Source organism: Polyodon spathula, chromosome 6 (assembly GCF_017654505.1).
Source record: "Polyodon spathula isolate WHYD16114869_AA chromosome 6, ASM1765450v1, whole genome shotgun sequence".
NCBI classification, from domain to species: domain Eukaryota; kingdom Metazoa; phylum Chordata; class Actinopteri; order Acipenseriformes; family Polyodontidae; genus Polyodon; species Polyodon spathula.
Window position 1 is genome coordinate 31,161,561 of NC_054539.1, and position 22,913 is coordinate 31,184,473.

At 37.9% G+C, this 22,913-nt stretch overlaps 1 protein-coding gene across 2 annotated transcripts in view; it reads left to right on the top strand.

Moving 5' to 3' along the window:
* ehd3 (EH-domain containing 3) overlaps positions 1-6,686 on the top strand; it is a 36,888-nt gene extending 30,202 nt beyond the window's left edge. For both annotated transcript variants that reach the window (XM_041252736.1, XM_041252737.1), the window contains 3 exons: positions 1,450-1,862; positions 5,251-5,415; positions 6,150-6,686. In XM_041252736.1, coding sequence (XP_041108670.1) covers positions 1,450-1,862; positions 5,251-5,415; positions 6,150-6,677 — 1,106 coding nt within the window. In that variant the 3' untranslated portion in view covers positions 6,678-6,686. The remainder of the gene's footprint in view (positions 1-1,449; positions 1,863-5,250; positions 5,416-6,149) is intronic.
* Positions 6,687-22,913: the final 16,227 nt, after the last annotated feature.

Sequence of the window (22,913 nt, forward strand, 5' to 3'; positions counted from 1 at the left end):
GTACAGTACAGTTAAAAAGTGGTGTTTTTTTTGTTTTTTTTTAAACTTTACACATAGCAGAATGGAAAAAGGATGATGCCCTTTGTCACACTGTCTTAAAACTGTTTACATAATCCAGTATACAGAATAAGATTTGATCAGTGTGAACTCCCAAAGACCTGTCAAAACAAGGTTGTCCTGTGTAGCAAATGTTAAATATATCTATAGAAAGTATATATATCCTGTTTATCCAGTACTTTTCATTTCCTTCTGGGAAATATGTCTATTTATTTAAATATACTGTATAAAATAAAACCATATACATGATGTTGGGGAAAGTGTTCTCAAACCATTTTTGACACTTTATTATAGCCTTAAAAAAGAAACCATAGTAATCCTGTTGTATGATGAGATTTTAACAGGAACTGCTTTTAAGAAGCCTGAAACTTTTGTCTAATTTCTTATAAGTTTTAGCTTAGAATTATGATTGAGTGTTTTGAAGTTTTGCATAATACTTGTAAGGAATACTTGTTTCATATCTTCTATCAATTTAGATTGCAGGCACCACTGCATAAGTACACGCTTTTATAAAAAGTAGCGGCATATCATATTTGTATGTTTTAGACAGTTTCCTACAGTCAATTGTGAGCAAGTGTGTGAAAATGGTGCAAATCGTGGGGGGGCTGGGGGATCTCTACTTTCACAATAACCTTTTTCACAAAAGTGCTTCTGGCTCATGAAGATACTGTGAAGAGGTCAAATTCTTTACCTGTTTCATGCATTAAGGACATTTTTTAAGGAAAGTACAACACATAAGCAGTTGTGGCCATTTGATTCAGCTCTTAAACAGAGTAACCCAGTTCCATGCCCTGATTTCCTCCCCCTCTCTGGTGCTGACAGAAAACTCTGATATGGTGTAAAATATCTGTGTCCTGAAGGGAAAAAGGATTTCCATCACACATCCTTCAGGGAAAATATAAATGGAATTACTGTGTCAACAAGCATGTCACAATAGTTGCAGTTTTTAATTTTTTTTATGTATTAACATGGGGGGAGGGGGCATCATTTTTGTAAGACATTTTGTTTCCTAAAGGAACAAATCTTTGAAAGTAAAATAATAATTTAAACTCTTTCAATACTGCAGACATCAAAGGAGGTCCAGGAACAATAAATGTGGTGATAACTTCAGCTCAGGTACACCAAATTCTGTTCACCAAGTTCAGGGCTCTTATATCCAACTACATTGTGCTGAGTTAAAGACTAACCCATGGAATTTGAGCTGTGTGCATATAGCTAATCGACCTAGCAATTGCCATCAGCAGTTTTCTACATGGCTTTACACTATAGACTCAAAAACTGAAATGTTTTCCCTCCACAAAACCATTTTCCCCTGCTATTCTAATAATGATCTGTTAAGTTGTCTATATCTTGCTGCAACAACCCAGTGAGTTTTGTCCTTCTCTTTCACAGGCTATGACTTTGCTGCGGTGCTGGAGTGGTTTGCGGAGAGAGTTGACCGAATCATTCTCCTGTTTGATGCCCACAAACTGGACATCTCGGACGAGTTCTCTGAAGTGATCAAGGCGCTGAAGAACCACGAGGACAAGATCCGTGTGGTCCTGAACAAAGCTGACCAGATCGAGACACAGCAACTGATGAGGGTCTATGGTGCCTTGATGTGGTCTCTGGGGAAGATAGTCAACACTCCAGAGGTGATCCGGGTTTACATCGGCTCCTTCTGGTCTCACCCGCTGCACATTCCTGACAACCGCAAGCTCTTTGAGGCAGAGGAGCAAGACCTCTTTAAGGATATTCAGAGTCTACCCAGAAATGCTGCTTTGAGGAAGCTGAATGACCTGATCAAGAGGGCAAGGCTTGCTAAGGTGAACAAAGATATCTGTCATTTTTTTAACCAGTGAGAACATTCAGTAGGAGCAACCTTATCATTTGCATTAGTATACCTTGTATTTATTTTATTTGTTTTCATTCTTGTTTTTGTTTATTTGCAGTGATAGTGGTGGAATACAGTCTTTAACCTAAAAAGTATGCCTTTCAAGAAACAAAGAATCTATAACGTAACCTACAGTATTACCGTATTTACTTGAGTGTAAGTCGAGAAATTTAAACCCAAAGTTTCTATTTGTGTCAAATGTTAAACCTCCAATAGGCCCCCACTACCAACCAATCATTGTATTGCTTTCACTGGAAACAAAGCATAAACATGGCAAAGGCTTTATACAAGATTAATGATTCCAATCACAATTTCGTTAGATAATGACCTTGGTCCTCTAACAGCATTAACTTTGGGACACCAGAACCTAATTATTGTTAGATGGAACAGCTTACAATTACCACCCCTTGTGATGCATCAATTATAAGAACATTTTCTTCTCTATGTATTCAGTGTCCACGTCCACAGATCCTGCCAGTTCTTTTAAAGAGCCCGATGCACTAGGGTGCAGCACTTCTCCACAGTGATACACTCAGCAGGGTGTTCTGTACTTATGTTTCATACCTGCATGTGGGCTGCTTGGCTTTGCTGCACTGCGTAGGGCAGAGATATAAAAATAAACTATCAGAACTTTTCTGTGTGCATAGTCGGTTGATTTTGTATGCACAGAACCACTTTCCAGTTGTTGATCTTGATTAAATAAATCCTGTGCAGAGTTAGTGTATTGACCAATCTTTCTTTTATTAGCTTAGAAAAAAAGTGTTTATTACAACATATTAGATTTAGGTTGTAATTTTAATGAAATGTAACTCTGTTTTGAGATACTCGTAGGATTGGACCAAAAATAAAAACTCCTGTCTAAGTGCATGATCACCATGACACAAATACGATGTTGCAAGGTGTTTAATATTTCAGCAGGCTGTGAGATCATTCCTCAGCATTCTCTGTCTAATTCCTTCAGGGAAGTTAAGCTGGGTGTTGAACAGCAATGGCTCAATGAAATCTCCCGTCTGAAAAGCTTACTTTGTCAAGGTCAACACATTAAGTCAATTAGGAAGTTTTCAAGTGTTTTACTTGCATTGAGAGTGTTGAATTTTGGATTTCCCATTACTAAAGTAAAGAGGTAATTCTGACATTGCAGCTGAAACTCTGAGTGAGCCCACATTATCAGGACATTATCAGTTTTTTTAGATTTACGATTATACTGTAAATTTACAGTATAATCGTAAATCTCTAAATACAATTCACTTCTAAATCTTTTGTAGTCATTTTTATATTACTTTAGTATAAATGCATGTTAATTTGGATTCATATGTTGTTTTTTTCTGACTTTGTGAACGAAAAGACACATTCACCCGTTTTCTCATTGGAAATAGTGATATTTTGAAATTTACCTGTCCTGGTCACAAAAGCAAAGTTTGTGGGGAATAATAGCCATTTTCTATACTTTTGAGGCATAAGCAATTAGGAAATAACACTTACTACCCAGGAATAAAAAGTTATATAGTGTAATTAACTCATTTCTGTGATTGTAAAATTCACTTATTCTGTAGGCACACAGTAGTCCCTCGCTAAACTGGACATGCTGGTTAACAGAGAGGCCTGAAATAATGATTGTCCAGTTTTAAAAAAAATAATAATAATAATAATTTAAAGATGCGCACACACACACACACACATTTTATAGTGCTAATTTTATTTTAAATGTATAAATCATTGTGCTGAAATAACATTGTATTCTCTGTACACATTATGTAAAACTATAGATCTGTACAGTAGGTCAATACAGTACAGTAGTAAAATCAAATATGTAGCACACTTTTTTGTTCTTTAGCCTAGAGGGTACTGGTAACAAAGAAATAGATCATGGCGAGGCATTGGCATGTTATGATACTATAAAGTACCTTGCATATACTGCAGACACTTTACAGAAATAAATCATTTTTAAACTTAAATAGAACATTTACAGTGTATGCATGGGTGCTAGTAAAACGCATAGCCTACTTGTTACTCTTTATTTTGTTGGTATGAGTGACTTTCTTTGCAAAAAGCAATTATAAAGACTACAAAAACCATCACGCTAAATTGGTTATTACTGGGGGACATAAGTTGTGTCCGACATATCTAACTGTGTGGCATAATGTGTCTGTTAGCGAGGGACCACTGTACTGCGGAAATTGGAGGTCTTTAAAAAAATAACAGCAATTTGACAGATAAAGGGAGCATTGCCTAGTCTCTCACCTTGCACATCCACTTCCAGTAGTGTGCAGTACATACAGTTCTTGTCTCCTGTTGTGTCCTTGGGAGGATCCTGTGTTCCGTCAGAAGCTGCAGCGTGCAGAGTCCAGATGGTATAGTCCTGGGGCTGCCCTGTAACAGGACGAGACCAGAGGGTTTCTCCATTATTAGCACTCCAGGGCCAGCCTTTAAACAGCTGTGAGCTGCTGAACAGAACATCTCCTGGCATCTTAGTTTCCTGGCAGTCATCACTCACACGTACAGATGCACTATACACTTCCAGGCTGTCAACGTTTATGTAATAACCATCCGGCTTTATTATCCACGAGTACAGTTATAATGGAATTAAGTAGCTGGCGCCTTTTTGTGGCATTTGTACTTGGCCATTTGGAGTTGTGTATTGTAATGACTGCGTCTAGTAAAGACTTCCCAGAAATGTACATGTTTAAAGCTCAGTCGTTTTATTTGTTCTTATCCCTTACTGCTTATTAGTGATTTATTAAATGTTGCAGCTTTTAAAACACTTTATTGTTAAAGTATTTTATTGTTGATGGCTACAAATTGGGTTATTATACTAGAAAGCTTTCCATACAAACACGGTATTGTATATTTAGCCAAATTAAATTCAGCACTGTTCAGCCAGTTAGAGAGTAGTATAGACATATATAATTTAGTTTTTATGCCTCTTGTCATTCATTATTGATAAACATTCTGACATCGGATGATCTCCATATAAAAACAACCTTTAATTTTGATCTTAATATTCTCCCTGAAAGTTTAAAGGATAATGTATGGTCTGCCATAGGCATGCAAGTGTTGACGTTACAAAAAAAAAAGTATATTTATTTAATATAACAAATGTTACGTTTTCAAGGAATGGTGCATGTGCTTAGAAATACTTGCCTAATGTGGGACATAACAGTTTATACTTTGGTATAAGTACCCAGGGACCACAAGCACCTAAATCCTGAGTACAGCAGGGTAGTGCTAAATTAACCACCATGAAAAATCAATACATAGGGGTAAAATGTATTTGCCAGGGATTCTTGCTTTGTCTTAATTTGTTTAAATTGTTTTTGCAGGTTCATGCCTACATTATTAGCTCTCTGAAGAAAGAGATGCCTGCTGTGTTTGGAAAAGAAAACAAGAAAAAAGAACTAATTGGCAGTTTAGGGGAGATCTACAGCAAGATTGAGAAGGAACATCAGATCTCTCCAGGGGACTTCCCCAACCTAAAGAAAATGCAGGTGAGAGAAATAGGTTTGGAGAAAATAGTGCAACAATTGCTTCAAAATGATTATCTCAGCACCCCCAACCCACAGTTTCTATGTTTAGAGAGCCTTGGATTAAATCAATGTAATGCCAGTGCCATGGCTATTACACAGTATTTTCATTTAATTCAGGCCAAGGTATGAAAATTAGATTTTGTTAATAATCTCATGTAAAATGAATGATTTTTACTTTAAGCCATAAAATGAACTTATTAATGGGGGTGTTGTCTTTATTACAGTATTTTCTCACATAGGTGACATTCAGATTACACTGTGCTATGGGGGTGTTTTTTTGTTTTTTTTTTGGTTCACAACAAAGTAAATATTTAACTAGTTTGTTCATTTTTCTGTTATAGGGCAGAAAAAAGGAAAGCAAGTAATGTTATATTGATATTTTAAAAGGTTTGCTGCTAGAGACACTGATTGCAAAGGAAAAATGGATATATGGCATTATCAAGTAGTCTACTGGGAAAAGTAAAGGCCCACTTTGAGTGTTAATAACACTTTATTCACAAACAGTCCCCATTTTACTTGAAATGCAACGGAAAACTGGTTAATTAAAGGAACCCCAACTCAAAACCTTGTGTAATTTATTTAAAGCTGATATCCTTCAAATTGGCATTTAATCATTATTTATTATAATAATATTATAGTTCAGTAGTACATAAATAGGAAATACTCACACATGTATACTTTGTATTTTCTCCTAGGAGCTGTTACAGTCTCATGATTTGAATAAATTCCAACCCCTTAAGTCCAAGCTACTAGATATGGTGGACGATATGCTGGCTCACGATATCGCCCAACTCATGGTGCTGGTGCGGCAGGAGGAGACTCAGAAACCCAACCAAGTTGTGAAGGGTGGTGCTTTTGAGGGCACTATGAACGGCCCCTTCGGCCACGGTTATGGGGAAGGAGCAGGAGAAGGCATCGACGAGATTGAGTGGGTGGTGGCCCGAGACAAGCCCATGTATGATGAGATCTTCTACACCCTGTCGCCCGTCAACGGGAAGGTGACAGGCGCCAACGCCAAGAAGGAGATGGTGAAGTCCAAGCTGCCCAACACCGTTCTGGGCAAGATCTGGAAGCTGGCAGACATTGACAAAGATGGCATGCTGGATGACGAGGAATTTGCTCTGGCTAACCATCTTATCAAGGTTAAATTGGAAGGTCATGAGCTGCCAAGTGATATTCCTTCCCATCTTATTCCCCCTTCTAAGAGGAAAATCACTGAATAAAAGGTTTTGGGGGGGGGGGGGGGGGGGGGGGGGGACATGGGGGACATGGAAAGAAGTAGTACTCTTTGTTTAAGGTCATTTTGAGCTTTCATAAAATGATCAGTGGTGAACGAAGAAACTGGCCTAAAACACTTTTCAGCTTTTTGTGTTACATCTTTGCTTCTTAGTATGTGATATATAAAGAAAGCAAACGAGAAGTGCAGAAGTCTTTGAGTTGCTGAAGGAAATGGATTGCAGTCTTAGCATTAATACTTGTTGAATACTTGGTAGAACTTGGTATCATAGTATTTTAAAAAAAAAAAAAAATATATATATATATATATATATATATATATATATATATATATATATATATATATATATATATATATATATATATATATATATCATCATACTATATCTGGGACTCATAAAAATACTATTTAAAAACTAAAATCTTAATTCTCTTGTTTTATTTTCTTTTACAGATACAATGTTAAATTGAAATAAAGCATCAACTACATACTTTTATAAACAGTCCATGTGTTCTATTGGTTTGTTCTCTTGCAGCTAAAAAGATAGAAGTAAAACAAAATGCAAACTCTAATTAGCCTGACCTATAGACTGTTAATCATATAACCATATGTTAGCAATCAGAGTCCTTTAAATGTATAGTGTTTGGTACTGGTATTGCCTTTAGAAGTAGCAACCTTTTCTATACATGCATAGCCATTTAACCTGATAAATTAACTTTGTGTGGTGCTTTTTCTGTAGAACTTAAATGCAAGTACTGATCTGATATTTGATATAAAATGAGTAGAATAACTATACATACTGTAGTTCCGTGGGTTGTTGTTTGGATTCTGTGTACAAGATGTAGATGCATAGAGTAGCTCTAATCAATACTAATATGGTCTTGCATATGAACTCCTTCATACACTTATTTACTGCTATCAAAATATTTATTCTATCTTGGTATTTTGTATTCAAGACTTAAATATAGTGTAGTTGTAACATCACAGAATAATCACCATCGAATACAATGTGGGTGAGTAATCAAAACATTTCTTTATAGCATTGAGACTTATTTTTTTTTTGTTTAATGGTTTAATAGTATTTGTTTTATGTAAGAATTGTACAGCAATGGGATGGATTTAAAAGTGCTTGGTATATTTCAAACACAGCCTCATCTTTAGAAGGTGAAACTGTTTGTGTCGTTCATTGTGACCAAATCTCTTTATGGGTAGTTTAGCCTTCTTGAAACCTGTAGTGAATGAACTCTTGTATTATCTAAATAAGGAAATAATTTACAAAGTTCAAACAGAGTTGTTGATTTCAAATCTAAATGAGTTATTCAGCTGAATCTAACCCTAAGCAACTTTATTATGCAACCAAGTTACTATCAGCCACACTGTCACATGCATTCAGTTGAAACAGCTGACAACATGGAAAATTGCATTGGACATGTTATAGTTGTTTAATCTGATTGCTCCAAAAGTACAACCCCAATCTAGTCTGTGCAGCCACTGTGAAATAGCTGTTTTATTGCATCACATAGTTTAAAATTAATCTGGTATCCTTGAAATAAATCCCATTATTATAAACCATGCAAATGGCTTCCAGTAAATCGATACAGCTAATTTTAAAAAATATTTTGCATACAGTTTTTTTTAATTTATTTTTGTTTTTATGTAAGACTGTTTATCATAGGGAAGTATCAGTGCATTTCTGATATGGTCAACCAGTTAAAATAAAGCTGGCCAGATTATATGGGAAATCTCTTTAGAAAGGTAAAATTTAGTAATAAAAAAAATAGGCAAACTATTACTGCCTGTATATAGTTCTATATTTAAAGTATATTGTTACTATATGCATTTGTTAAAGGTCAACAACCATAGCTTTAAAGACTTTCTGTGTGAGTTTGAGGCTGTAAGTCATTAAACGCAACACCAGTATAGAACATAATATCCATTTAAGAATACATGGTTTCTAAAAATTGCCCAGAAAGGCTGTACTTTTCTCCCCAGTTTCAAGTCTGAATATCTAATAGTTGGTTTATTTCAGTCACTTGAAGCATGGAAAGACTTACATTTATCAGTCCAGAGTATTGTCTTACGTTATAGCTAAAAACTACACAACTAGTTAGTTAAGGGATATGCTTTTGAAATCCAAAATGTAGGCCTTACCAATATTATTGTTGAAAGCCAAAGCTGTAGTTTTATTTAGTTGGCTTTGTTTCAAATTTTTCATACTAGTTCTCTGTCTGAAGTTTATCAGCAGTGACAATAGATGATGCTGGTAGGAACTAGATACTTTTCTTAATACTTCTCTCTGCACATTTTGTTGTTGTTATTAAGGATTATAGAATATGATTATTTGAACCTATTCATTACTAACGCTGGGCTGTGAGAAGTAAGGCCTGGTCTCGTACATTGAAACCATATGCAAACTGTTCTTCCAAGAATTGTGAGAACATTGAAAATGCTGTGTGGGGGGAAATAACACACTGGGAAATCTGAATATTTACCTAATAAGATATTTTACCAGTAGACAGTAGTATGATGTATCTTTCTAGATTGTGTGCTAGTGTTGTATATAACATTGTTCTGTATGTTAACCTGGTTGTTGCGTACGTGCTTACAAAAATTGTAAAAGCTAGTATTTGTGTTCCCTGTAAATTTCTGTGAAAAATGTTAATAAAGCATTCCTCATAGGCAAAGGCTCAGCTTCTTTAAAAATGAATAAAAAATATTTAAGATTATTTTCCTAGTTGTTTGTTTCATATTTGGTTACAGTGTTCTATATTGCTTTGTAAACCCGATAGAGATATAACTAGTACATTTTAATGTATTTGCTGTGACTGCTGGCAGTGCACCCAGTGTTTTTGCAGAAATGCCTCTGGGATGAGTAAGAGGGTTATATGTCTTTTGCAAAATTAAACTAAATACTTTTTCCTTCTGCTTCCTTTGTGGAAGTACAGTGCCTATGGAAAGTCTACACCCCCTTGAACTTTTCACATTTTGTTGTGTCAGTGCCTCAGAGTTTCATGAATTTAAATTAGGATTTTTCCCACTTATCTACACACCATACTCCACACTGATAAAGGGAAAAAAGTTATATATTAAAAATACAAAACTGAAAGATCATAATTGGATAAGTCTCCACCCCCCAGAGTTAATACTTGGTGGAAGCACCTTTGGCGGCAATTACAGCTTGGGAGACTGTTGGGATAGGTCTCTAAGAACTTTGCACACCTAGATTTGGCAATATTTGACCATTCTTCTTTACAAAACTGTTCAAGCTCTGCCAAGTTGCTTGCTGGGCTCTGACTGGGCCACTCAAGAACATTTAACTTTTTGTTCCTTAGCCACTCCAGTATAGCTTTGGCTGTGTGCTTTGGGTCGTTGTCATGCTGAAAGGTGAACTTCTGTCCCAGTTTCAGCTTTCTTGCAGAGGGCAGCAGATTTTCCTTAAGGACTTCTCTGTACTTTTCTCCATTCATTTTCCTTTCTATCCTGACAAGTGCTCCAGTCCCTGCCGATGAGAAACATCCCCATAACATGATGCTGCCACCACCATGCTTCACAGTAGGGATGGTGTTCTTTGGGTGATGCACTGTGTTGGGTTTGCGCCAAACATAAGTTTGCATTTAGGCCAAAAAGTTAAATTTTAGTTTAGTCAGACCACAGAACTTTTTGCCACATGGCTACAGAATCTCCTGAGTGGTTTTTTTTTTTTTTTTTTTTTTGCGTACTTCAAATGGGATTCAAGGTGGGCTTTCTTGAGTAATGGCTTCCTTCTTGCCACCCTGCCATACAGGCCAGATTTGTGGAGTGCTTCGGATATTGTTGTCACACACACACACTTTCCTGGCCATAAAAGCCTGTAGCTCTTGCAAAGTTGCCCTTGGCCTCTTGGTAGCCTCTCTGACCAGTCTCCTCCTTGCTCGGTCATCCAGTTTGCAGGGATGGCCTGATCTAGGCAAGGTCTTGGTGGTGCCATACACCTTCCACTTAATAATCGTCTTGTCCGTACTCCAAGGGATAGCCAAGGCCTTTGATATTTTTTTTATACCCATCCCCTGATCTGTGTCTTTCAACAACTTTGTCCCAGAGTTCTTTTGAAAGTGCCTTGGTGCTCATGGTTGAGTCTTTGCTTTGAAATGCACTACCCAGCAGAGGGAACCTACAGAAACTACTGAATTTATCCTGAAATCATGTGAATCACTACAATTTCACACATGAGAAGGCCACTTAACTTGATGTGTGTTTTTGAAGGCGATTGGTTACACCTGAGCTATTTTAAGATTGCTATTACAGGGGGGGGGGACTATTTCAGTTTTTATTTTTAATTAATTTTAAATATTTTTTTCACTTGGTGGTTAGGATGTGTAGATAAATGAAAAAAGGCAACAAAAGGTGAACATTTTGAAAGGGGATGTAGAGTTTCTATAGACACTATATTTTCATTGACATATATAGATGGTTCTAATCAAACAAAGCAAACAGAAAACAAATGAGTAAGAGAAGACGTAACCACTGAGGGAGCCTTCATGGTATGTGTTTATCCTTGTGGCAAAGTAGTTAATAGAGTGCAGCTGCAGGTGATCAAAGAACAGACAGATAATTGTAATCCATGTGCAAAGGTTTGTTTTTGTTTTTCTCCCGTGGCTGATGGTGAAACAAACAGTAAATAATAATGCTGGTAAGTAATACAGTAGCGTGTATTACTTATGTTAATCCCCTGGCTGGTCCCAAAATAATAGTCCTGTTATTGTATTCCCACATTAAACACAAAACACATACACAAGTCCCTTTAGTGAGTGAATTAGTGATTGTGCCACAAATAGTTTACTGTGATACCAGTGAATTGCTGTTCCAGGTTTGTGCTGGCCTCTGGCGACAGCTCCGGAGCGTGTTAGCTGTCTTGTGATAAAAAGTAACAAATAGACGGTACAAAACAAACACAGGTCCTTCCGGGTCATTTTATAATAACCAAAATGAAGGAACAGGTTACATTTCTTTGACCCCTTGGTAAACGATTGCAGCAACTGCTCCAATCTGTGGCTGTGAGTTAGTGTACCGAAGCTCTGCCCCTTTTCTATATGTCCAACATCTTTTTAACCCTCAGAACGAAGTGTCAGGCCAAGTAGTCCAAAGTACTATGTTTTGTTATTTAACACCCTTACTGATATTTTCATTTGATGTGATCATTGTTTTCAATATGGCTCACCACTAATATACATACAGGAGAAAATCTCATGAAATATGAGCTAGGGAAGATGGGTAATGCCTTACAAGAATATGGTCTTCAACAGGAAAGTAGATTTACTGGTGTTCCAGAAGATATTATCCTTTGCAGAGGAAAGATAACAGGATTTTTAGCAATAGTTGGTATTGGTATCCCCTAGTATGGTTCTTGATGGTATCTAATCCTTTGTGACCTTTTGCATGGGTTTTGGTCTCTAAATCATTAGATGTTCTGTAGCTGCAAGGCAGTAGAAATCTTCCACTGCATTGTTTTGTATGTAGAATAGTGCAGATTAGGTTAGACATGTCTGTACGTGAATACAGGAGCTTGAATTCTACTCTGCTTCTCCAAACAAAAGTTTGAATGTTTGGTGTCACTAGGAAATTTGATAAAAGGAAAAAAATATTACCCCCTCTTCCTGTTTTTAGTGACTTATTAACTATCAATTATTTTCCAGAGCTGTAATGCTACTTACCAACTTCCTTCCATTCTGTTTTTTGATCAAGATAGACTGTGCTTTGTTCAGTCCTGTCTCTATGATGATTTAATGCCATTTATAATTGTGTCTTCCTCTATTGATGTATGTTTATGTTATGGTTAGTTATTGAATGCTTTTTGTCCATATCTATCTAGTTATATACTGCTTAAGTGCACAAGGGTCATAGAAACTTCCTGAGTTATGTCTCCAGCAGAAACATATTCCAGTTCCAGTGGCGAGAAACATTACTATATTGTATCTACCTTCTTCCAAACGGGTCTTATTTTAGACTTACATAACCCTCATTGCTATTCAAACACATGTAATAAATATTTGGCTATTGTTTGGCTGAATTCATGCATTCCTGTAATGCTGAATTCCTACATTATATTCTTAAGTATCGAACACTACAATTCTTCGATTGCCTCATTAAAAAAAGGTGCAGAATGCTTGAATCCTAATTTGTAAGGAAAGACACTACCCCCCTAGTCTGGCCTGTACTTATTGGTATTGGACCTTATTAGAAGCAAACTAGGAGGGACACTGGCCCTCCATGACCTGAGTTGTGCACCGCTGGTATATTGTAATCCTGCTATTGTGTTCTGCTGTACTACTCCTTTACTTTGGAATTTACTGACAGAATCTATCCAGAGGGCTGATAGTGCATCCTTTCAAATCAAGACTTTTCATACTTTATTTTGTAAAGCACTATTTGGATGTTAATATATGAAGGAAGCTGTTCAATGTCAATGAAATTAGTATTGCATTGTGTGAATTGAGTACAGTACATATCTTATGTGAATGCATTTGTAATACACATTTTTATTAAGGGAACACACATCAACACTTTGATTCAACTTGAAACTAGTTTACACTCTAAAGTTGAATTGAGGCAGCAATAAACCCAGCAGGCTTCATATTATAGTAAACAGTTTTCCCCTCCTTTCCCTTATCACATGATCTTTTGGATCTGAAGATCTTGGGTAAAGTAGTATCTTTGTTATATACGCTAAAGTCCCCCTTTGTTAACAGTCTTTTTGTGAAGGACTTAAACAATCAGAAACGATTTACAACAACCTCTGGACCAACGAACCTTTATTAAAGTTCAGCAAAAAAAAAAACTACATTTCCAGAGGGTACAATAACTGAATCAGTCTTCTCAATACAGTTTTTGAAGGCAGATGCAAAGAACAAGAATGAATGTGTCCTTCTTGTCCGTGGAGCAATTCTTAAATTCTTCTGAGTTTCCACATCTTTTTGGCATTTTTTCTTCTCTGATCAGCACTAAATCTGCCACCTCCACTTGTGTTGGTTGCTCTGTTTGGGTGCTGTGGTGAGCTGACCGCAGTTCCAGTAAGTATTCCTTTCGCCTTCTGTTGCAGAAGTTATTTATCAGTCCCTGTCGATATTTCTGGTTCTGGTTATTTGCTCTTGTTTGACAGTGGTGTTCTCTGACCGTGAGGATGTCTGCAGTGGCAGTGACGTAAGTCTTTGTCCTGTGAGAAAGTGCGCTGCTATCATTATGAACAAAAGTTAGTGGTCTGGAGTCTAGAACTGCTTTTATTTCAGTGAGTATAGTGCTGAGTTCTTCAAATACAAGCAATGCATTTCACAACATTTTCTTAAGGCTTTTTTGTTTACCAATTTCACCAATCTCTCCCAGAATCCTCCCCACCAAGGTGCTCTCTCCACAATTAACTTCCATGTAATTCTCTTTTTGGCAAAGAATTATTGCAGAATTTAATTTTTCATTGTCTTCCACAGCTTTTTAAAACCCTGATTGTCTTTTTTAAAGGTTTTTGCATTGTCTGAATATATTATTTTCAGTGGTCAGATCTGAAACAATTTCTAGATGTACAGCTCTGGTCACTGCTCATTTAAATAAATGATGTATGCTTTCTTATTTTGTGGTTTAAATTCTACATACAATGGTCCTGCGAAATCTACTCTTGTTACTTCCAAAGGTGGCGCTTCAGTTATTCAGTCTCTGGGTAAAGGCGCAGTTATCTGTTTTCCTGGTTTAATCTTTGACATGTCAAACAGTTTTGTACAGCACTCTTGGTTAACTGCCTCCCCCTTAAATCCACAATCTTTCTCTCACCTGTGTCTTGGAGACCAGAGTGCATCACTTGTTCGTGCTGGTGTTCGTATTGTATCTACAATTCAGAAAATGCGTGTTTTGTTGGCAGTATCCAGGAGTGTTGTTGTTTATAGCTCAGAATTACCCTTTGTAGTCAACCCCCCAGGCACAACACGCCATATTCATCCAGAAATGGGCTGAGGTCTTTAATTTTAGACTGACAGTCCATGTCCAGTTTTCAACTGTTTTATTTCTTTCCCAAAGCTTTGTTCCTGCGTCATTTTTATCCAATATCTTTCTGCTGTGAAAATGTCCTCTGTGGATAATTCTCCTAGTTTTTTTTCACATCTTTGTTATGTGTGTCGTGTACAAATCTCCTCAGCCAGGCTGTTACATGTAGTACTATATTTGATTTGCTGTAGTTCTCCAATTCCAACATCTCTGTGGGTGGCTTTTCTTCATTGGAGTCTATCTGTACCATGACTTGGATTTGTACAATAATTTCCTTATTTTCAACAAATCTGTATCTGAACGATGTTGTGGCAATCTGTCTTCTGGTAAAGAAAGCCACAATGGACCCTTCCATCATAAGGTATTTTCTTTTAACATGGCAATTCCCTGCCCTTTCGTGGGGATTTTCCCTTCCGCTACAATGAGTTCAGTTTTCAGGTTCCGTTATGCTTTGTATTTCTACGAATGTTTTTTATCCAGTGTAGTGATCATTGAATCTGTCCACATGAGAAGTTGTGTTTTATCTATTTGCAGGTATGTCATCAAGTAATGTTCCAGTCTCACTCCGATTAAAGCACCTAGTAATTCGAGCCTTGGCAGCATAACTTTCTTCAGTGGCTCTACTCCTGTTTTAGATGCACTCAAACTACTGGCAAATTTTCCTTCTGCTTCTTCACTGTGCATGTAAGCAGTGGCACAGAGTGCCTTTTCACTTGCATCACTGAAAACATGGAACTGTCTCATTTGATTACTTCCAGCCCATCCAAAGCCTAGTTGTAAATGGAGCTATGAACCCAATCGGGTGGAACATTCGTGTTGTGGCTTGTAATCCACATCTCTTCGTCTTTCGCCAGCCTTTCAGGAACTCTAGCTTTGATCTGTGTGTCTCTCCTGGTGCATGTTGTGCGCTGACCAGGTGGCTGAGTGTACACGCTGGTTAGCACTGCTGCATTAGCTGCCCACCGGTGCTTCTGTACCGCTGTGCACACTCTGCCCTTGGTGCTTGGTGCACGCGGTGCACTCATTACTTCAGTGCCACGGTACACATAGCGCCTCAATGCTCGGTACACGTGGTGCACTCTGTGCTTGGTGCACTTCGTGTGCACTGTACTCGATGAGCACAGTACCCGGTGCACACACGGTGCTCAGTGAAATGAAAGAAATGAAAGAAGTTACTTACAAACCGTTAACTAAGATCAGGTAACAGTCTCTTGAGACAGGGGTTGTACTGACAGACTGGAGACTTGCAAACGTAATACTGATCAACAAAAAGGGAGACAAAACCGAACCAGGTAACTACAGACCAATAAGCTTGACTTCTGTTATACATAAACTTATGGAAACTATAATAAGATCCAAAATAGAAAATTACCTGTATGGTAACAGTAGGAAATGCATGCACATGGATTATGGAGTGGTTAACACGTAGAAAACAGAAAGTACTGATTAGAGGACAAACCTCAAAATGGAGCAAGGTAACCAGTGAAGTACCACAGTATTGGGTCTTTTGCTAGTCCTAATCTACATTAATGACTTAGATTCTGGTATAGTAAGCAAACTTCTTAAATTGGCAGACAACACAAAAATAGGAGTGGCAAATTCATTTTATATATTCCTGGATGACATCATTATATTGGTGGTACAGCATTATGTGTGTTCTGAATCTTTTCATCAACTGATCTAATTACTTCTTTGCTATTCTGTAATTGGATGGTAGCCCTGGCTGTTAATTTTGCCATGGTAATTGGACTTCATATCTGCCACTTGTGTATTTTACTGATTGTTCAAATGTTTGTAAGGCGTCCTCGTCTGCTTTTGATCTCGTGTCTTGGTCCGAGGCGATTCCTAAGGATTCTAGTTCTAAGAATTAACATAATTGTTCTGAAATCAGTGTCCCTTGTCCAATGCTGATATGCATTATTCCGACATCTATAACGCTGGGTACAATGCTTAAAATGGACACTGGACCTTGAATACCTTGCTACAAGAGCACCCTGTGGCCACTTTATTCTGCCTGACACAATTTCCCAGTAATAATCTCCTCCTATTAAAACTCTTAGCTCTGAGTTTGCTGTATCTCCTACTGGCGTGTCAGCTAGCTATAATCCTTTCACTTTCAATTCTCTTCGCAATCCTTCTCCAGCCACTTTCATCAATGTCATGCACACCTGTGTATCTAATTCTATGTGCTGATTGTTTCGGGTGGTTTTGAATTGAACCTTTACTCTTTTATATTTGGTTCTCCTTGGCGTGTCTCCTACAATCGGCAGCTTCAGTGACCAGGAATTATCTTCATGAATGAAACTTCACTGGCTGCTTCCATCTCAGCACTGTAGTGTGCAAGGTATATTTTTATTAGGACTAGTCTAAATTGTAATAATTGAATAGCTGGTTTTGAATTTAAATCATGTAGAACCCGAACTTTATCAAAAGAATCAGTCTAGACCACGTTTCTAGTGAATATAAAGTTTTTATTAGAAATAACACTAAACAAAAGAAAAATTAAAGGTGCAACAACTAAACTAAGATAATACAGAAAGGAAGACTTAACTAAACTAAACAGTACAGAAAATAAGGTTCAAACAATGACATCCCCCACTCCCGCTGGTTGATTAGCGATTAGTGATTTAACGCAATCTTTGGGAGATTTCCGAAAGGTTACAACTGCATTTCCTGACAGCTATTTAAGACGAAGTTTAGTCTTAAGAGGAGTATCGTTAGTAACACAAATATTCACTTTTGTGAATATTTGATAATCAAAGCATTGTTAAATCAGTCTCATATATATATATATATATATATATATATATATATATATATATATATATATATATATATATATTTGGTTCAGAAGGCAATTCTCACTCTTGCGAGATAAAGACGCTATTTGCGTCCAGATAACCTATCGAGAATTAACTATTATCAGGACAGCTAAATTTGGATTCTAGCTTTTAAATGCAGAATGACAATTGCCTTATGAAACTCACATCAATTTGTATAGATCACATACAAACAAAAACTATAGTGTTCATTACCTCAAAGCATGAATTGAAAGCAATAATACCTTTTCCTACATTCCACTTAAAACAAAGCATAAGAGGATTAAAACACTACTTATTGAATACTTAACGGATTTGCACTGCCTTCTTGTCTCCACTTTAGGGTACAAAAGAAATGTCTTTGCAAAGAAACAAGAGTCATTAACTATTTAGGTATTCCACTGAAACAGCAATTCCTCCACCAATATGTGCACTCTTCATCTGGTTATGTCTGGGATTTTCCACCACAAACTCCGGCACTGCTAGCTCAATAAATTGAATATACTTAAATTTATGTTGACTTCAAATGTTTACCCAACTCTTTCTCCGGTGATTAATCGGGGCTAAGTTAGAGATTTGATTACAAGTACTTTAAGATTTTAGACGTCTCACGCAGCGGACCACCCACACCAAAGCAAACACTAGAATAGTTACCTCGTATTAGAGTGTCTGAAAACGGTATCTCTGTCCCAGCTGGTCGCAGGCTGGATCTCCAGGTTATCACAGTTCAAAGACTGGTTTGTGTATTGGAGCCTTGGATTTCTGTCAGGAGCATCGTTTCAATGTCACGTTCATACTTTTGTACATCTCTCTCTACCCCTGTGATTGGATAATTGGGTTAATTTGGGCATTGCCTGAGTCCACGTGAAGTGTCTTTCATTGGTTGTTCACATACCGACACAGCCCCTTGTTCTCCATTGGTCCGTTATTCCGCCCTCTGTCGGCTGGATTCATGAAATAGACTGGTTCTCGTCTTAAGTGTGAAGGCACCCAGAATTGTGGCGCCGAAAGAGTCTCTCTGCGATCATAAATCTGCAAATGTCTGTGATATTCTTTGAGTGCTGGATGCAGAAGCAGCTACCTCCTTTATGTTCGTGTTACCCTGTACCCACTGGAAGACAAGCGTAACATGACCAAAAATATGCCACCAGTTGCATCAAAACATTACACACAAAAGTCAGCATCCCTCTGCCCAGGAGAGCAACTGCCAAGAAAAGGTTGGTAGATGTTGGTCAACGGCTTATTTTTCCACTTGAGATTGCCACCACTAACCTTCGACCAGATAGTGTCTTGTGGTCAGGATCAGAATGCCTTGTTCACCTGTTAGAGTTAACAGTGTCATGGGAGGATGCTGTAGATGCGTATGAGAGGAAGAAACGGAGGTATGCTCAACTAGCCACTGAAGCAGAATAGCGAGGATGGAGAGTCCGGGTTTACCCAGTGGAGGTGGGTTGTCGAGGATTTGTGGCACACTCTACAACTCGGTTTCTCAGAGATGTCGGATTCAGTGGCCAAGACTTGCGTCGCACAGTGAAGAACTTATCTGAAGCAGCAGAGAGGAGCAGCAACTGGCTGTGGTTGAGACGGAAATATTTTAGTTGTGGATCTCAAGCACAATAGAAAGAAATGCTGATGTACAGGTAAGTAAACTGGGTTGAGTTGAGTGGGGGACAGAGAGGGGTGATGCTGGGCTAGTCAATCAAACACCGAGGATGGAAGGTGCCCTCTTGAAGACCCCAGAGATTAACTCAATCCAGATGATTGTCATGCTGATGTGCTGCGGAGACCACACTGTGATTGATCTTGGTGACAGCCTTAAACTTTACTGGGAGTCTGTGGAAAGTTCAATCAGTGCAATATGCTGAGTGTGCAACCCAAGCAGAAGAAATCCAAATGATTTCCATTACTGTGATGCTGCTCTGTATTCATGTGATAACAATCAGGCAAAAAAATAATTCTGAACTCCCTGATCCCCTACATTAACAGAGACCTTTGGATTTTTGGTTGTTTTTTTGTTTTTTTAACAAAAAAGCAAGAACCTATACTTCAGTATTAGATGTAGCTTTTTGTAAAATATCAATTCAATCAGATGAAGGAAATTAATAATTTAATGAATTTACACAGCCCAAATGCATATGTCAAAATTCACAATACACCTTTTAAATAACAGGGAATAGTAAAGGATAGACCACCAAAGTAAAGTGAGTGACAATATAGGTATAAAGGGGTGAGTATTTGCAGTGCTTGAAATGAAAAAAAAAAGGCAGTTCTCACAGTACTGTCAGGCTCCCTATCCAGCTCTCTCTCTCTCTCTCTCTCTCTCTCTCTCTCTCTCTCTCTCTCTCTCTCTCTCTCTCTCCTTCTCCCTGCCCAGCTCTCTCTCTGTCTCCCTTTCCATTTATATGTCTGTCTCCCTGTCCAGTTCTCTCTCTCATGCATCTTGTCCGGCTGTCTCTCTTTCACTCTACCTGTCTGGCTCATCTCGTCTAATCAGTACTGCGTCTAATCGTGACTTGACCTAGAACATTCAAAATAAATTCCCCCGCTCTGGTTTGCAGTACACTCTGGGAGTTGCAGTTGTTTTGTAGTGCACTAAGGAGTTTCAGTCTTTGCTCTGCTGTGACGTAAACCTTGCAGCTGCTGCTGGGACAACAGAGTAACAACTAGAAAGTCACATAAATTCAGGTGGAAAAGAAAGCGGGCAGATAGTCAGTGATAAGAGCCAAAGAGCTACTCAAATGTTTTAAATTCAGAAGTGGCAGGACTCAAATATTTGAAATTGAGAAGTGGCTGTACACCGACTGATGAGTACCGCTCCATTTCAAGCACTGAGTATAAGACTAAATCATTTAGAATATTTCTGTAAATCAGTGGAACTCACTTCTGCCTCTTTAAAGCCCAGTCCTTGTTCCGACCAGGTCTGTTTTTATTTAATTGAACCTCTTTGTTGGAATTCACTTGAAAGCCACAAATTAGTACCAATACTATAAATGAAAAACAGTAAGTGGTTGTCAATCATCCAAAACAGTGGATTACATTTAGCTTTGCTCATAGTTTCCAGTCTCAAATACAGAGCAGATAGGAGTATGAATAGTGATCAGTGCCAGAAGAGCGTCTCTCACGATCTCTCCTATCCTCTCAGGAAGAGATGTTCCAGTCAACAGCTGTGTAGTTTCAATGAGTTACATCTGCAGAACCCCTTCATTCTCTTTCACACACTGTAGACACGTCCTGGGACCTTTTTATTTAAATATTTTATTAGTTTTACAGCTATTCCCCAAACTCCATATGTTACAGGACTTCCTCTTCCATTCATCCTTCCTATGAACTGTATTTTTGTAGAAGAAAAAGCTATTGATGAAGTATATTTTATTTCATCCTTCCTTGAAAATTTGTCATCAAAGTCAGTAATCACCCATCAGTTTTTTTTTTTCTCCTTGAAAAGGAGCCAAGGACTCATCTTGTTGATGAAGCCGATATTATTTAAAGGCACGATTCAAAAAAGGAAAAACATGCAGGATAAGAAAGCAAACCAAATTATTTAGGGTCAGAACGGGGACATGTTATGTTGATGACATTGCCAAGTTGGGTGTGTTTAATAAGACATCAACAGGCAAAAGCTTTAGCATAGAGTCTCCACTATTGTAAACGTCAATGCTTACTCAAACTTTTAATTATGTTGAATATGTAAAAGAAAGCAGTTACTTATAAAATAATTCTGAACTCAGCTCTGCTTGGGTTTGTGGGACAGACATGATGTTTCCTTACATGTTATTATATCAACTTAGTCGTTCACTAGTTCCACGCCACTTTAATATCATTCTGAAATAGGCAGCAAATGTATTTTGATACATTATAAAAACACACCACTTGATTGTTGCCAATCCAACCCTTTGGGAAAACACAATACTCTAAAGAATGAAAATTGGATTCCGTGTTGCCCCTTTCTCAGTATCACAGAGTAACCATGGTTGTTGTTTTTTTTCTCATAATAACATGTTAAAAAAACATAGGAAACGGATCACCTTGAAGTACATGTTAGAGCCGCACTACATTAAATTCGATGGACCAATTGGTTTCATACTGGCGAACCGAAAGCGTATCGCACTTATGCCAAAGGTGTCTTAAATAAAATTGCATCGTAGACAAATTATGACGTGATTGTTATAAAGGAAAACTCCATTATTTTAATAGTTTGCCTACACAGCGCAGTTCACTAGTGTCAAACAAATTCAGCGGAACAAGTTTTAATCACATTTACCTATCATTTACAGTGCCTGTCAAAAGTATTTGCCCCCCTTTGACTTTTCCACATTTTATTGTGTTACAACATGGAATCAAAATGGATTTAATTAGGAGTTTTTGCCACTGATCAACACAAACAAGTCCATAATGTCAAAGTGAAAAATAAAATCTACAAATTGTTCTAAATTAATTACAGATATAAAACAGAAAATAGTTGATTGCATAAGTATTCACCCCCTTGAGTCAATATTTGGTAGAGGCACTTTTGGCAGCAATTACAGCCATGAGTCTATTTGGATAAGTCTCTACCAGCTTTGCACATATGGACACTGCAATTTTTGCCCATTCTTCTTGGAAAAATTGCTCAAGCTCCGTCAAGTTGGATGGGGTTTCAACTCTTTCCACATATTCTCAATTGGATTGAGGTCCGGGCTTGACTGGGTCACTCCAATGTGACTTTGGCTGCATGTTTGGGGTCATTGTCCTGCTGGAAGATGAATCTTCTTCCAAGTCTCAGGTCTCTTGCAGACTTCAGCAAGTTTTCCTCCAGGATTTCTCTGTACTTTGCTGCATCCATTTTTCCCTCTGTCTTCACGAGCTTTCCAGGCCCTGACGCAGAGAAGCATCCCCATAGCATGATGCTGCCACCACCATGCTTCACAGTAGGGATGGTGTTCTCATGATGATGTGCAGTGTTAGGCTTGCGCCAAACTTAGCGCTTAGCGTTGAGGCCAAAAAGCTCTATTTTGGTCTCATCAGACCATAGAGTCTTCTTCCACTTGGTCTCAGAGTCTCCCAAATGCCGTCTGATGTGAGTTTTTTTCAACAATGGCTTTTTTTTTGCCACTCTCCCATAAAGGCCAGTTTTGTGAAGCACCTGAGCTATTGTTGCCGTATGCACTCTCTCTCAGTGTCTCCTAGCTCAGCTGTGGAAGACTGTAACTCCTTTAGAGTTGCCATAGGCTTCTTGGTGGCCTCCCTGACTAGTGCCCTTCTCACCCGGATACTCAGTTTTTGAGGATGGCCTGTTCTAGGCAGATTCACAGTTGTTCCACATTCTCTCCATTTCTTAATAATGGACTTTACTGTGCTCCAAGGAATATTCAGTGCCTTGGAAATGTTCTTATATCCTACCCCTGATTGTTGCTTTTGAA